General features: G+C 36.4%; 1 protein-coding gene across 1 annotated transcript in view; it reads left to right on the plus strand.

Annotated features, from left to right (window-relative positions):
• GALNT2 (polypeptide N-acetylgalactosaminyltransferase 2) overlaps window positions 1-16124 on the plus strand; it is a 90338-nt gene that overhangs the window by 66631 nt on the left and 7583 nt on the right. Inside the window, exons 8-12 of the mRNA XM_053974414.1 lie at window positions 3849-3936; window positions 7799-7886; window positions 8401-8504; window positions 12360-12486; window positions 15924-16016. Coding sequence (XP_053830389.1) covers window positions 3849-3936; window positions 7799-7886; window positions 8401-8504; window positions 12360-12486; window positions 15924-16016 — 500 coding nt within the window. The remainder of the gene's footprint in view (window positions 1-3848; window positions 3937-7798; window positions 7887-8400; window positions 8505-12359; window positions 12487-15923; window positions 16017-16124) is intronic.

Consider the following 16124-nt stretch of genomic DNA (forward strand, 5'->3'; position numbering starts at 1 on the left):
CAGCATCTATTATATATCTGGTAGAAAGTGTGTTTTGTTCTTTTTTTTTCTTTCTGTTCCAGAATTGCCCACTTGACATTTATGTCTGTTGGATTTTTAGTTGTGTGTGTTATGATATAAGAATTTACAGCTTCCAAGAAATGGTCTGAATCAAGTCAGTTCTGCTGTACTCTATCTGATGTGCTATAACCACTTTAGAAAGCTCTGCCTCTGATACCTGAGATATCAAGCTTTCCTCCTGAATTGAAGCATGATCCATTCCACAGTTTTCTTCTGTAAGATGGTTTCCTGGTTAGGATATCTTCCTTTTTTTCAGGAACTGTGTTTGCTTAGCATTTCTGGAGGGGGTCTGATTCTTCTAGGGACTTTTCTACAGCAATTTGAGCAAAAGCTCAATGCAGAAGCAACATACACACAGGATGACCACTTTAGAGTTCAGAATGTGTACTCATATAACCTAGAGCTGGTATATCTTTTGTTCCTTCCTGGAGAGTGTTTTTCTGCTTGATTCTTAAGGCTACCTTTTATGCCCTCTAGATTTTTTTTGAGTGAATGTGATTAAATGAGGAGACAGTGGAGATTAATCCTTTGATTCCTCAAAAATGTCAGCATAGTAATAAGTACACAGAGTCCTGAAAGCACCTATAACTACAAGCAATTTTGTGGGCATTCATCTACTTGGCTTTTTCCTTTTCAAATTTCTCAACACTTCGACATTCTGTTCTTAGAATTCAGCAATTGTATGAGAAAAATAAATTGAAAGATTCTGGTGCAGAACTGAACTAATCTGTTTTCATAGTGTAGCAGTAAATTATCACATTTAGGAAGGTATTTTTAAGCAAGGATGATATTAAAAGGAAGAAATAACTAAGATTAAGAAGTGAGATGTGGTTTGCTTTTTCATGTCTGTCTCAGATTTTTTTTTTTACCTTAGTGAGTCTACTTTTAACTGACACAATGCTAAAAGGAAAGTATTTATGTTTTCTCTTAAGAGTGTTGTGAAGTTTAATCTTTGAAGTGTCTTGAGACTTTTAGAGGGGGGAAACAATGAATGCAGAATCTTGAGGATAATTTTTCATGGTTTATGAGAACAATATATAAAGTCTACCTCTCTAGAGTATTTGTAACTTCCTTATAAATTGTCAAGATGATGTGGTTTGCTACAAATTTTCAGGTGCTAGACACTTGCAGTGTTTACAGGCTATTTCTTTTCATTATCTTCACCAAGAAGTACACAGATTTCCAGTTGCGCCTTCCATTAGAAGGCAAAAGATTTTCTACATTAAATTATCCTAAAGCAAGGTATTTATTTATCCATGGTGTGATTAAAGGGACCAGCTGCTTTTTAGTCTTTTAAATGAGTGAACTCTGTAATTTGGAGACCCACAAGCTGTCTTTCAGCAGTCTCTGCATTAACAACTTTCTAATGCTCTGCAAAGCATCACCTTAAGAATGTAGAAAGCTTTTTTCTGCTTTGCTACTGAGCAAATCCTGTAATTTCCAGTCACAGAAAGGCAGCACATTTCCAAGCCAGCAATGTGAGGGTTATACATTGGACTGATTGCACTTTGCCTGGGTATTTGGCTGTCAGAGAAACAACTGGGACTTGTTTAAATATGTTAGGTATAGCAAGTAGTGTTAGTGTGGTGTTGCACCAATACTGATGGAAATAATCAGACCAGCAGTAAAAGGTCAGATGTATAGAGAGAACATGCTACCTGCTTATGCATCTTGGTGGACATAAGCTGAAGCCTAAATGAAGCTCTGCCTAATGTGCCTGATAACTCGGGCAGCTTTTACCACCAGGTTCAACCTGCCCAAGTAGAACCATTTGAAAAAAAAACAAATCTTCTTCAAAAATACTTTTAGAGAGGGGCATAGATGTATAAGCTGTCTCAATTTCAGCTAAGGAATAAATGAGAAAGAAAGGAAGGATGTTTTCATTTTTGTATTTTATTCTCATAGGTATACTGTGAATAACTGGACAGGTCTATCTTCAGTCTCATCAATCTTTATTTAAGGGAGTTTCCTAATTCTATCACTATATATAGAATGCCTAAAATAAGGGCATGGGTACATCTAAAGCATTTCAGTGCTGTAGGAAGGTGTAGATACACACACACACACACAGAGGACTTTGCAGTGAAGGTGCAGTAAATTGTAATTGCCTCCCAAGTACAACACAGTTAGCAAAACTGTGCCTTGCTTGCCGTCGCAAACATGGGCTTGAAGCTATCACTAGCAGAAACAGGAGCTAAAGATGTGATCAATGGGAGAATATGGCAGGTTTGCCTTTTTTGGTTTATATTTCTAGTTTTGATTTGCTTTAGACCAAATAAATTAATTTTTAGTAGGAGACCAGATTAGATGTCATATTACATTTCTCATAAAAGCAGATTTTTGGCCTGGGTGGCATAGCTGCAGTGATAGTAAAGGAAATGGAAGAAGCAATGTGTCATCAGCTTTTCACTTATTCTTGAATTCTCTTGGGCTTGCTTGAATTCCTCTTTTGGATGATACAGAAATTCATGACCTTTTGCTCACTCAGGCAGAATGACCTAATAGATGCCATTGTGTAATTAGATCTTACTTATTATCAGCAGAGATTGAACAGTTAAGGTTCAATAAAAAGAAAATGGATGTTAAAGGTTCTTATTGGACAAAGCAAAGCCTTTGTCTAAGTTGGTTTTAAGTCTCTTCTTACGACCTCAAGCTATTTTCATACTAATTTGGTTGCAATCTGTTCTGTATAATACTGGTTAGTAAGGGGGATACACTGCTTGAACCACTGTTTAGAATATATGTGGTGTTGTTTCAAGACATAAAATAAATTCCTAAAATTGAGGTGTTTAGGCTGTATTTCTTTTAACCATGAAAACAGTTTCTCTATAATATGAGTTACCAAAATATCTCCTGTTTGTTCAAAACATTTTTTTTATATTCACAGATTTGATGATACGCTGTTTTGAAGTGATCTGCTCTCTGAATGATGTTAAATTGTGCAACTTCAAACTTTTATTTTGAATTCAAGCAATAAGTCATGGAGACAAACTGGCTTAACCATAATACTGCATTTCCAACATTAGATGAGTCTTATTTTAGAACACTGAGGTCTTGTGATTCTGCTGGGTAATGCATGTGAAGTTGTTGGAAAGATTTTTGTTCTTAAACTATTTTGGCAAAAACATCAGCTAAAATAATTAACATTGCTCAGAATAGTATACGAGACCATGGTTGGATAGAGGACTGTGTTTATCTGTACCACTGGAATCTTGACTGCTGGAGATTAATAGAATCCATGAGTTTCAGGTGCTTTTTAGGTTCTCTTTCCTATCTGAGTATCTGTAACTGAAGTGTGATTCTTCTAGTGTGAAATGGATTGGCATTAACCTAAGACCTTTCTGACTGCAGAAAGGCCTAAGTGTCCCTTAAAGGTTGCAATAATAAGACTGTAGTCCACTGCATGGCTGGAGACTTGCTGTGAAAAATATGAATTGTCTGGATGCTTTTTTTTGCATTGTGTTTGAAAGTAAGCATGGAAGGGCTGTTTGCTTGACTGCCTTTAGAACCACAAGATTGCTGTCTTCTTCAAGAGCAAGTCAGACGAGGAGGATTACTGAATAAAAGTAGCCTAGAATAGAAAGAGGATTTCCAGTCATATCCTATGGTTTCTGCTCTCTGAAGCAGTGCTAAGCAGTGCTATTCTCAGCACGGGCTCTTTGGAAGTAGGGGGAGAGCTGGGGAGACATGCTAATGAAATCCTGCTGAACTGTTCAACATCACATCCTGCCTGAATCTTTATATATTGATTTCATTATTTCAATATTACTTTCTAACATTTATTTTAGGACAAGACCAGAGTTGTGTCTCCTATTATTGATGTAATTAATATGGACAACTTCCAGTACGTGGGGGCGTCAGCTGATTTAAAAGGCGGTATGTACCTGTACTGGAATACAGACTTCAAAAAAAACCCATCAAGAATCACAGCTCATAATCACTGCAGTTGTGGAATGGGCAATTAACATACTGTTCTTCCCTTTTCTAGATCTAGTTTCAAGTTCCATAGGTCACTTGCTTCTTGGCTTGGATTTTAATTGGCCTTATTGTTCTCTTCTTTAAAAGTTCATCTTTATTATACTAATTCTTATAAGTTTATGCTGCCTTTTAGCAAGATGCAAGACTTGCTCCAAGGTTTGTAGGGTTGTGTAAATGTCTCAGAAAAAGCTAATAGCCAGAGTTTATGGTTCTCTTTTTAGATAACACAGGCTTTAATTGCTCACTAGTTTAGAAGCCCATCAACAATGCAGTGTCTATGAGTTTTTTTTCAAGATGCTGGTTTGCTTAAAAAAATAAACTCTTCTGAATAAGCAGAAGACTTTGGAATGTGTTTAAAAAAAATAGATGTTTGTTAGCCATGATCTGTAATTGTGAAAACACTCACATGTGGCCATGAAAATTTGTAGTGCTTATACCTTTGCCATTAAAAATATTCCCTGTTAAACTGAGAAGTACTACAATTTCAATAGTCTGGGAAGTGTAAAGTATTGATAGCAAATAGCAAAAAAAAAAAAAAGAAAAGGCTTTTGAAGCCCTAAATAAGAATAAATTAAAAAATTATTCGTATTCTCAATTATTCTCAGAGGGAGAGGGCAACTACATGCTAAACTCCTTACTTATTACAGATTTTTAAAACTTCTTTCAGTGCTAACAAGAATCTAATATTTAAAATAGCTATTCTCTACCCACTTACCGCCCCTTTTTAAACTGTTATTTGCAAATAATTGTTCCCACAACCCTGGAAACCGAACTGTCTGCATAAAAGGTGTAAAACAAGCCACAATACAATAATTAGAGTGCTGTTCTCACAGTGTCCTATCGTTTTTCTGGACTTCCTGGAGTGAGGAAGGAAAAAGCAGTTTCCAATCTATTCTTTTAGATTCTAGTCTCTGACTGGTCACCTAGGTTGTTGCAGTGAACTAAAATAAAAGCAATATTTGCATAATGTTGTATATGCTGCAAGTTCACCAGCAATCTGGAGGTGAGAGGTTCTATATCCTTTTAATTTAATGTTTTAAAATGACACCTCTGGTGCATATATTCACAGTGTCCTAATATATAGTTCTGTGCTATTGTGTGTGCCAGCATTATTAGACCTTAAGGCCTTTACCCAATCTATTCATTAAATATTACCTGCAGAAATCCTGATACCATTATATGGCTTTTATTGTTGTCTGCAGGAGGAGGAGGAGGAATTCTTTCTTTGAAGCCTTAGACTGGTTGCTGCTGGGTTCATGCTAAATTCTTCCCAAGTGAAGTGGGAGAGGATTGAGAGATGGTTTCACTTACAACTGCCCTTCGTGCTTTTTTGAATCTGTTTCCTAATTCATTCATTCATTTATCTATTACTTTTTAGTACTCATTTTTTTCCTTTTGTACACAATGAGAGATGGGGTTTTTCATTTTTTTAAGGTACATGAATCCTACATACTTCTGATTGAGGAGTGAGAAACTGTCCTTTTTAACTTTAATAGAAATTTTACACATATTAGTGTGCCAAGCTATTTGAGGGTCAGTTAAAATAGAAATAATATATTTCTTGTCAGTTCCCAAAAGACAGATTGCCATGTTAGAGGCACTAAGGCATTTGGCACCACAAGACACTTTCACTGGGGCCAAGTCTAGACATGGAAACCGAACTATGCTTTCAGCATTAGGTACAGTGTCTGTGTGGCTGAAGCATGGAGAGTTGAAACAGCTGGGACAGCATTTGTGCCTGATCTGTCTTGAAAGGACTTAGTCACCCAAGACAAGCAACCTAGCAAATGGTACACACTTTTTTTCTAAGTGGACAAGTCTGAAGTAATTCCCAAGTCTGGCCAAAACTAAGTTCATGCATTTAATGTTACTGGCTCTTTTATTTGGATTTTTTTTTTGTTTGTTTGTTTTGGTTTGTTTTTTTTTTGGTTTTTTTTGTTTTGGTGGTTGTTTGTTTTGTTTTGTTTTTTTTTTTTAGGAGGGGTTTCCAAAACTGTTTATGCCACCCTGAGAAACATCACAATTACTGGAACAAGCTGTAGTTAACTGGGAGCTAATAATTTAGAGTATGCCTGTGATGCAGTTTACAATGGATGAAGTTTCATACTGGATATGCTCTGTGTTTAAAAGTACTCCTTTTACAGAGTTACTGATACTATCTCACTGAGTGCAGATTTTTCCCAGAGTCTGTGAAAATGGAGACGGAAAACCAGTTTTGAATAGGTAGAGACTTTATACACTTGTTCAGTTGGTGAGAGTGCTGTGTTCCAAAAGAGACCCCTTGTGTTCACTGGAGTACACAGTAACTGTCTCTCTCACTGCTGCTGCTGGAGAACAGTGCGTTTTTCAACTTCTGCCAGATGCAAGTAATTTTGCTGGCTATCTAGGTTGAAATGCGGCTTTTAAACTGCTTGGAATTATTGGAACTCATTTTACTCTTCATGCTGGGGGCTTTGCAGTACTGTGGGTTGTAGCCATTTTTCAGTTTTGCTACTTGGAGTTTTGGAGTAGTTTGACAGTCTTTCATTTTTACAGTGCAGTGCTTCATGAAATGCTCTTAACATGGAGAGAAGAATCTCCCATGCATGCTGTAAAGACTGTTCAGGGTAATTTCTGTATTGTGTGTGATAAGTATCTCGTGAGATAAAGTGAAAATTGCAGAGTTTTTAACTTCCTACATCGGTCATTGCTATGCACCTTTATGGATGCAGACAGGCAGTTTGTAGGGCTGTAATTGTTGTCTGTTTACATTAGCTTTTTTCTCCACTTCCCCACAATGTAATTGCTTTATTTTTATACTGGAGAATGAAAACTATTGACATCTGTGCACGAGAAATCTGGAAATCATTCATTACATGACCTCATAGGATCTAAATGTGTTTGGCAGCAGGCAGAGTGTACTAGGCTGATTTGCTCGGTGTACTGGGAGATGGCTATGGGTCTCGTGCAGTTTTTTAATAGATGTTCATGATTATGAGCATAACCCAGCACAAAAACTGTTATGAAAGTGTTTCCTATAGGAAGTTTGTCCTATACCAGCTCTGTATCATTGCCTAAAAGAGGTAATTTTATGGCTCTAATGTAGAAAGCTGCTATAGGTGACCTATTGATCTTGTCTGTTCTAATGATCTTTGTGCTTCTGTGCTTAACTCACAACAGGCCCAGACTGGTTGTTAATGTGTGTTCACACTTACATGTATATGCATAAGGAAAGTAAGATTTTGGTGCTCTAGCACTTGCCTCAGGTTTAAACAATGATGCATTTAAAAACATAATGTTTTTGATGTACAAAGTTAAATGAATGTTGACAAGAATAGTGGAACCTACATAACTTGTTGTGACCTTCATTATGGAGAGCTCTTGCTGTTAGAGTACCTCCAAGAGTACTGCATAAAGCTTGTGTAAATGTAAATATGAGATCACTGCTAAAGAGTGGAAATGTAGTTATTCAGTAAAGATTGTTGGGAGCATTTGTAATGGCTGGAAGATCATCTTTTCTATTTGATGTAAGGAAGCCACTTGGGTTTCTGACTTTGTGAAATAGATCAAGACAAGAGAGCCGAAGTTATTTGGTGGTTGAGATTTACTCTTTTTTCTTTACATTTCATCTGGATTCCTCCTTGTTTGCTTTCTACCCAGACTTTTGCACAAGTTTAAATTTTTCATATTAATTACAGTTCCTGGTGTTTTTATTGAACATTGTTATTACAACTTGAATGATGACCACAGTAATTTTAACATCCAACTTTTCTTCTTGAAGGCTTTGACTGGAATCTTGTATTCAAGTGGGATTACATGACACCAGAGCAAAGAAGAGCACGACAAGGAAATCCAGTTGCTCCCATAAAGTATGTCTGTACCACCATTTCTTAAATAAATTGTAGTTTGCAATCAAGCAAAGTTAGAAGTCATCTTCTTTGAGTCTGAAAGAATATCTTCACTATATCTTACATCAAAATTGAAATTTCATTCATATATATGGAGCATTATGAGATTCTCAGAAATAAATGGTATTTAAAAAATAATATAAAACACACTAGTTAATTGTTTATCCTTAAGAAAAGTAGATGTCAGTGTGTTTTGAGGGCTAAAAATACAGCATCAGTTTTAATGTTTTATTGCTGGCACAAATTGCCACTCTTTAAGTGACTTGTGAGCCAAATGGAAATTTGGAAGCTGCCTCAGAAGGTGGTCATGGCCATAGGAATGTGTGAAAACAACATCTGAAGTGATAGATGCAAAATAAGTTGCATTCAAAGACATTGCCAGTTTTTTCAAGAAGGTATTAGTCTTGATGTACAAATAATAGTTATCCCCATATTCATGGTTCTGTAAGTAATTTAATTTTTCTTGTTTCTTTAGGACACCCATGATAGCTGGTGGATTATTTGTGATGGACAAATCCTATTTTGAAGAACTAGGGAAGTATGACATGATGATGGATGTTTGGGGTGGTGAAAACCTGGGTATGTGTATTATTTGCCTTCTGATCAACCTTGAAAGAAAGCACGTTTCACCATTTCCTTTACTGTCAAAGAGTCATGGTTTTCCTGATTTTGTGCAAAGAGGGTTAAAACTAGCATTTAAATTTCATACACTTTATTGGCAAAATCAAAAACATTTATTTCAATGAAAGAATTATAACAAATGAAAAATTATATGCTAAATATGAGGGAATAAAAGTATTAGCTCATTGAGCAGTGACATTTTTTGTAATGGAAGTTGGTGAAAAAATTGCAGGCTGTAGATAGGCAATTAAATATAATAATGTTTAAATGCTGACAGTTGAAGGCATGTTTTTAAGATGTTGCTTAATTTAATCATGAAAAGTGGAATGCAGGAGAATGAATTTAATGTTATTACATACACCTTAATAAATCAATTAACTTAGCTGACTGAAGAATTATCTGTTTCTGAACTTTGCCAGTAGTATTCTGCCTGGCATCTAAACTTAGTGAATTTTGTAGTTTTATACCCCTTCTTTAGCCCTATAAGGTATTAATGATTGAGAGGGCATTTTTCTGTAAGTCCTTATTTTCAGATGTTGACATGAGTGAAGTTTAGACAAGAGGGAGGAGGGGCTGAGAGAACTTGTACTTTAGCCATTCTCCTTTGACCTGGTGGTTAAATCTGGCATTAGTAGGTTTTTCTGGCTATTTGCATTACAGCATTGTGCAAAGGCTTGCTCCAGTTAAGGCCAGTATATTTGTTTTAAAACAAGAAATATTTGAAAGAAACGGAATTTTACACCTCCTCAAGAATTCCAGTTTGTCATTAGTTTAGTTTTTTGGGGTAGAGATGCATCTCAGACATTCCAAGTAGTGTGTTTTATGCTTCTAAGCATAGAAGCTTCTCTACTGCACATGCTAGCTGCGAAGTCCTGAAATACCTTGAACTTGTAAAAACCCATGAGTATTTTGAGTTACTGAAATCTGCATATGCATTAAGCATATGCTTGACATACAAGGAAATGTCTGCTATGTGGAGACTTGGTAACCAAATGTTTAACGCTGCTGTAATGCACTGAAAAGCTGGAAGTGCCATTCCTACAGTCCTGTCTCTGACCATCCTGTACAGTACTCAAAGAAACACTACAGGTATTTTGAGCAGTTACATTCCATGTTTCTGTTGTCTTGCTACTTTGGCTGTATATTGCTAAATTGTATTTATGTAAACACAATAATTTTTCATTTTTAAATGTCCTGGAAAGTTATTGGATAAATTTAATGCCACAATACTTTTTTGACTCTGGAAACCACTTTTGCCACTCGAGCACTTAAATATTTGATTAATTACAAGCGTGTTCTTGAGCTACTGCATTTTTTCTGAACACTTAGCAACTACTTTTATGCTTTGATAATTGAGGCCTTGATAGCAGGAAAGGGCACAAGCAACAGCTCCTCTCTCAAGGATGCCAAAAGATGTTTGTGTTGTTCCTGCTGTATTCAGTTCCTCCCCCTCCATGGGAAGAAGATGGAGACTTAGGGGTGCCTGAAAAGCAGGCAGAAGGCAGCCAATGGTTTCTTCCTAGTTGCCAGACTAATTGAAGATGAGTAAAAATCACATGGCATATGATTTAATTGGCAATAAATGACACATGCACCAGATAACTGGAAATCTGTGATGTGCAGTTTAAAATTCAATGTGCATACTTGTCAGGCCTCTTTACTCTCAAGTATAGCTCTGTATCAGGGGCTTGCTGTTACATGCAAATAACCTGCTAAATGGACTAGCAAAATAATTCTGCACATCACATTCATTTATAAAAGCTAGCATTTTTCCTTCAAGCATGTACAGAGCAGCTGTTATGAGGTTTTGTTCACATGTCAGTATCAATTTGACAAATTTTAAGATGAACCTGCAATATTTTCTCTAAATTGCCCAAATTACCATGAAGATAGGTACATTCTCAGGCTGCTGCTAAATGTAACTGGTAATGCATGTGTGCTGTACAAAAAGTGGATCAAGGTGAGTTCAATCCCTTCTCCAACTCAGAAACTTCAATTCTCAGTATGTTTGTGATGCTTTTTGATTGCCTTAGGAGAATCAGAGTACACCAGAGAACTGGGTGAATCATGAGAAGGTTTGGGTCTAATTTGAAAACCTAGGCTTTTCTTACCGGTTTTCCTAAAATTAGGTAATGAGTAAGACATTCCTTGTCTTCTATATTGATGACACACTCTAATAAAAAGAACATATCTGTTAGAGAAATGTAACTTCATCTCATAAAGAATTTTTTACATGTTGCTTATGCCTTTTCATTTAAAAACTATGTCCATTGACTGTGCTCTGGTAGTAATATTTATTTTCCTACTGTTTGAGTATAACAAAGGAGATGTCTTAATGGAGTTTGTGGGGTTGTTTTGAATTTTAGTTGCTGTATATTCTTTTTTCTTTTTCCATGCAGACTTTAGAAGCCATGTTGGTGCAAATAATTAGTTTGCTTCTCCCTGTGTTCTAGTCCTTGCTTTGTTTCCCACTAAGCTATTTTACATAATGTTCACTTTTTTTGAGATTCTTCACAATCTAAGGTGCTGGAGGGTATACAAAAATGAAAAATTAGTTTTGCCTGTTGTCTTATGTGAATTCAACTGGATAAGTCACTGTCAAATACAATGTTTTCATTCATGTTTTTGGAGTATGATCTGTCTATAGCTTGAACTATGTTGACTGTCTAGGATTCATGAATATTGTCATCAAGAAGAAAGGCAGTTAACTTGCACTGTCAACAGTTGAAATCACAGCATCTCTTTTTATTTTCTTCTAAATTTTTAAAGTTTTTCCTGGACATGTGATCAAGACATGTTCTCTAACTTGTGGTTGTGGGGTTCTGTGATAGTTCTGTTTTTTTCATATTTAGTTTTTGAAGTAATCCTGCTATTAGTACTTCTGTGTATGTGGAGGATGGCTTCTGAGGGAAGAAGGCATGCCACTTAGTTTGTCATAGAAGATAGACACTGACTTTAATTTAGAGCTGCCTTTTTTTTTTTAAGCTATGTAAAGACACTCGTTTTGAAGGTACATGGTTATAAAGAGGCTTGAAACTAAGGCTGTCTCGTAGCAGCTGTTGGACTAAAGGGGGAATCATCAAAATTCAAACAGTGCTGCTGAAAACACCCTTCTTACTGCACTGACTTGGAATTAATGTGGAAAAGTTTTGTCTCCAGGTGACTTCTGCCATCGGAAGTCGAAGTTGAGAAAAGTTTTAGACCTTTGTCTCATCACTAGCTGGCTCATATCATTAGTTTGGCTTAGAGGTGTACTGTCCATAACCTTCAATTTATGGAAGTTATGTTTTTATTTGGTCTATCCTCAAGTCAACATTGACTTGATATAACTCCTTGCACTGTTTGGGAGTGTTTGTTTATCTGCTGTAATGAGTTGACATCTCAAATCTATTGGTTATTTTAGTTTGCCTTGATTTCACTTATCTTCAGTAATTTTATTTTCAGCTAAAAATTTTGTTATAAACTAGGTCATTAATTTATTTGTTAAATGTACCTGCAATTGTTTGCTGTTCAGATAAAGCACATATACCTAACTCACTGTCAAATTGCAGCAGGATTTATGGATTTGGGCAACACTGGTAACTTCAGATAAGAGAGGAGACACATTTTACTTCCAAGATAGTATGTTTATTTCTGCTAGGCTTGCAGAATCTTAAATGCTTTAGATATATGCCTTTGTTTATCCTAGAATTTATTAAAAAAACTGTCTTTCTTGATATTCTCAACAACAATCACTAAAAGCCTTCTCTGTAAATATAATACAAGATAACAGTATTTTATGATGTTGGTCTTTCATTCCTGTTTTTATTTCAGAGATCTCATTCAGAGTTTGGCAATGTGGTGGGAGCCTAGAAATCATCCCTTGCAGCAGAGTGGGTCATGTATTCCGTAAACAGCATCCTTACACGTTTCCCGGCGGGAGTGGTACTGTGTTTGCGAGGTAAGTGCTGAATAGCAATGGTTTGGATTTCCTCAGATGATCAGCAGGTGGCAGTAATTTCATTTTAGGGATCTTCAGAAAAATTTGCAATATTATTTATCATGGTAAAATATTAATTAAGAAGAAACTAATGACTTTGAGTCAGCTATGTAGGTTGAGAGAAGAACCTGAGAACTGAAAGAGGGAAACTTCTGGTGGACACAGAATCTGAGAATCTGGAAAATAAGGAAATGCTTAGCTTGGCATTTCATCAATATTGTGTGTATTTGATTTTAAAGAAGGCTTTATTTTCAAAACTATCATAAAACTTTGTTTTGTAGAAACAGTTCCATTGTTCACTGAAAGCCAGAATACACTAAATTATGAATATGCTTTGCTTGCTTTTCATTAATACGCGATCAGCATGTGAGACGCAAATGATTACAGAGACTGATTTCAGTATTTATGCCAGTCTGTTCTTTATAATATTTGCCTTTCCTGTGCTATGTTTAAAAATGCATTTTCTATAGATGTAAGAAATTGTAATTTTAAAGGCTTAGATTAATATGCCTGTTAATTTTCCTGTTGGTAACCATGCATAGCAGTAGCTGAAATACTGAGCTGTTTCCTTGTTTTCTCTTCTATGAAGTGTTATGAACAGCATGGTCATAGTGGTTTTGACTTAATATGGATGAAAGTATTGCATGAATGTACTGAGGGCATTTTGATCACGGCTGTATCAGTTGTAGCTGAAGAATCACTGTAGATTTTGGTTTAGAGATTTGAACTTGGTGCTTAGGGGGCTGGAGAAGTACAACTCTCGGCTAAAGGTTCTGTGGGCTAAGAGCTGGAAATAAAATTGTTTATTTACACTTGAAGGGATGTGGAGCCCAAACTGTTTAACATGAAGCAACACAGAGTGCAGATGTACTTCAATTCATAAGAATGTTCTAAGCTGCTGATATTTTTGGACTTGTGTTTCACTTTAGACTGAGGAATCTCCTTAGGGTGTAGTTCTTCCCTTCCATACTGGTTATGCCACCAAGGTGACTTTAATGAATTTAATATCTGCTAAAATAAAGTCACTGTCCTGTTTTTTTCAGTATAGTAAGCACTCTAGTATTTTTCTTCTTTTTTCCCATTCTTTGAGATATATATTTTATGCTGCAGTGAAAAATGAATAATAGTACTTATGTGAAAACAAAAGCTAGCAATGAAATGTCCTCACTACATCACATCTCTGTTCCAACATTTTTAGTGTGCATCAGGAGGAGCGAAAACTTTACCTTTTAAACTGCATTATGTAAGCTTAGAATGCAACTGGTGTAGTTTAATGAGATTTTGAAATGACAGTGTCATAACAAGTAGTATAGTTAATAAAAGTGAATAAATGTATGAATATACTGTGCAGTTTTCCCACTCCTGCAGCTTTTCCATCTTTGGGGTGCTGCCAAAATACTGCTTTTCTTGTGCTGTAAGTAGCTTTCTTGGATGTCAAACCAATATAATGGGATGTGTTAAAATCAATTTTAGCAATGAGAGAATGAGAAATCTTAGGTAGTAGGATATCCTTGTAACACAGGTGTTATAACTAAGAAACTTGGTGCATTGAATCTCTGCTGGTAGTGCAGTTGGAACGTGTTGGCTTATGCCATCGTCTATCTCTTGGCTGTAGGCAGCTTGTTCTGGACTCCTCTACTTTAGCTGGCTAGTCAGGATGCACTGCCTTTTGGTAGCCCAAACAGGTTGGTAATTTTGGATGAGAGACTGGGAGTCCTGTTTTGTGAGAGGGGAGACCACATCACCACGTCCTGGCTGTGTGATGTGGGCAGGGACAGGTTGTGTTCAGCAGGATTTGTGTGACCAGTGCTCCTTAACACAGCACTCCAGTGAGCCAGTGAGCCTTCCAGGCCCCAGTCTACTCCAAGCAAAGCTGCTTCTGATCTCTCAGTGCTCTGTTTCATTAACTGGCTCGACATTAAGTGCACCCCATTCTGTATTCCCCAGCACCCTGAGTTCTTTGGGGCTTTGCTAGTTCAGGCAGTTCTCAGCATCTACACAGTGCCCATATTGGTGTTGCATGAAGCCTGAGCTGTTCTTCATCCATGAGTATGGGCAGTGAGATACAGGCAGGCATTCTGACCTTGAAAGTGCCTTTCAATGTCAGAGTCATTAAACCCTGGAGACATTAAACCATGGTAACCAAGTAGTTCCTGTCTCACCACCAAAATCTATTTGGCCTGTGGGCAGCCAAGCTGGTTGCTGAGCAGACAGGAGGGGCTGAATGACTGACACTCATACAGGTCTAGAGACTGCAGGTGAAGATACACTCATGTAGCTTCTAATCTGAATCTAGTAGGATTTTGCTTACAAAAAATTAAAGGAATCTTTGCAAGGAAAAAATCAGTCCTCAAACAAAAAAATTATTCAGGTCTGTCTTGTGAAATTTTTATTCCCCATATCCTTTTTGCTCAGCAACCTGCAAGCCTCCTCACTTAATTCTGATTACATTTTCTCTTTTGAATTGGAAAATCGTATTAGAGAGGTTATTGGCTTACTGAGTTCACTCCAGTTGCTTTGGGTGAACTTTCTGCCAAATGTAAAATAAGCTTCAGGGCATGGCAGTTACAAGTGAAATAAGACTTACTTTTCAAAACATAAAATGATGAACAATAGAAGTAAATGAGTTTTACATGGAAGACAGGGGAGGGAAAAAGCCATTGGACCCTGTTGCAGTCCAAAAGGAAATTTAAAGATACCAATTACATAAATACAGGAATTTTAGTTAGAGATGTTTGATTAGAAGTAAAATATTTGAATTAGGGTTTTTTCACATTTATTAGGATAATCAGTCTCTCCCAAATTTTAAAACATTTCCTCTTACCTCAGCTACAGAAGACTTGTTTGTTTCATAGACTTAAGTAATGTAACAGCTTGTGTCTTTTTGGAATTTTGAATGCTCTACTGGTAGGAATAGGATGAAGAGTGAAAATATCTTGTCTGTGTTAGCGTATTTGTTTTCAAAAATGTAAAAGACATTTTTAAATATTGATAGTTGTTAAGATTTTTGTTTCAAATTAGCTTGCTTTATCTAGGTGAGCATTCGCTGACATTGTCTTCTGTTAACTTACTCTTATAAAAAGATCAACCAAACATCTGCCTAATAAATTCCATTAAGTTTGCAGAAAGAACTGAAAGATGTGTTAAATTCTGGATGAAAGCCTGAAGCAGTGATTAGTGTGGAAAAGATAAAAATTTCATTATAAATGCATTGATTTCAGTTATGTTACTCTAATGGTTTTCTATTACTTGGGTCTTTTATAGGGAGTCTGCTGCCTGACTTGAGGCAACTGACTGTGTAGTACTGGGAAGGGTTAAAATCAATCTGAGGAAAAATTGGATGGCTTAATTGCACCTAGAGAAAATATAACCCATGTTTTTCATATGATTATCCCTAGAAATACACGCAGGGCAGCAGAAGTCTGGATGGATGAATATAAAAATTTCTATTATGCAGCAGTGCCTTCAGCCAGGAATGTACCTTATGGCAAGTAAGTCACAAGCGCTTCTTTGCCCTATTTGTTTATTCTTCATGACATAGCACCTTCTGAGGTGAAAGCAGTGCTAAATCTGATGTTGTCTCTTTAATGTATATTTCT

The sequence above is a fragment of the Vidua macroura genome, chromosome 3 (assembly GCF_024509145.1).
Source record: "Vidua macroura isolate BioBank_ID:100142 chromosome 3, ASM2450914v1, whole genome shotgun sequence".
Classification (NCBI taxonomy): domain Eukaryota; kingdom Metazoa; phylum Chordata; class Aves; order Passeriformes; family Viduidae; genus Vidua; species Vidua macroura.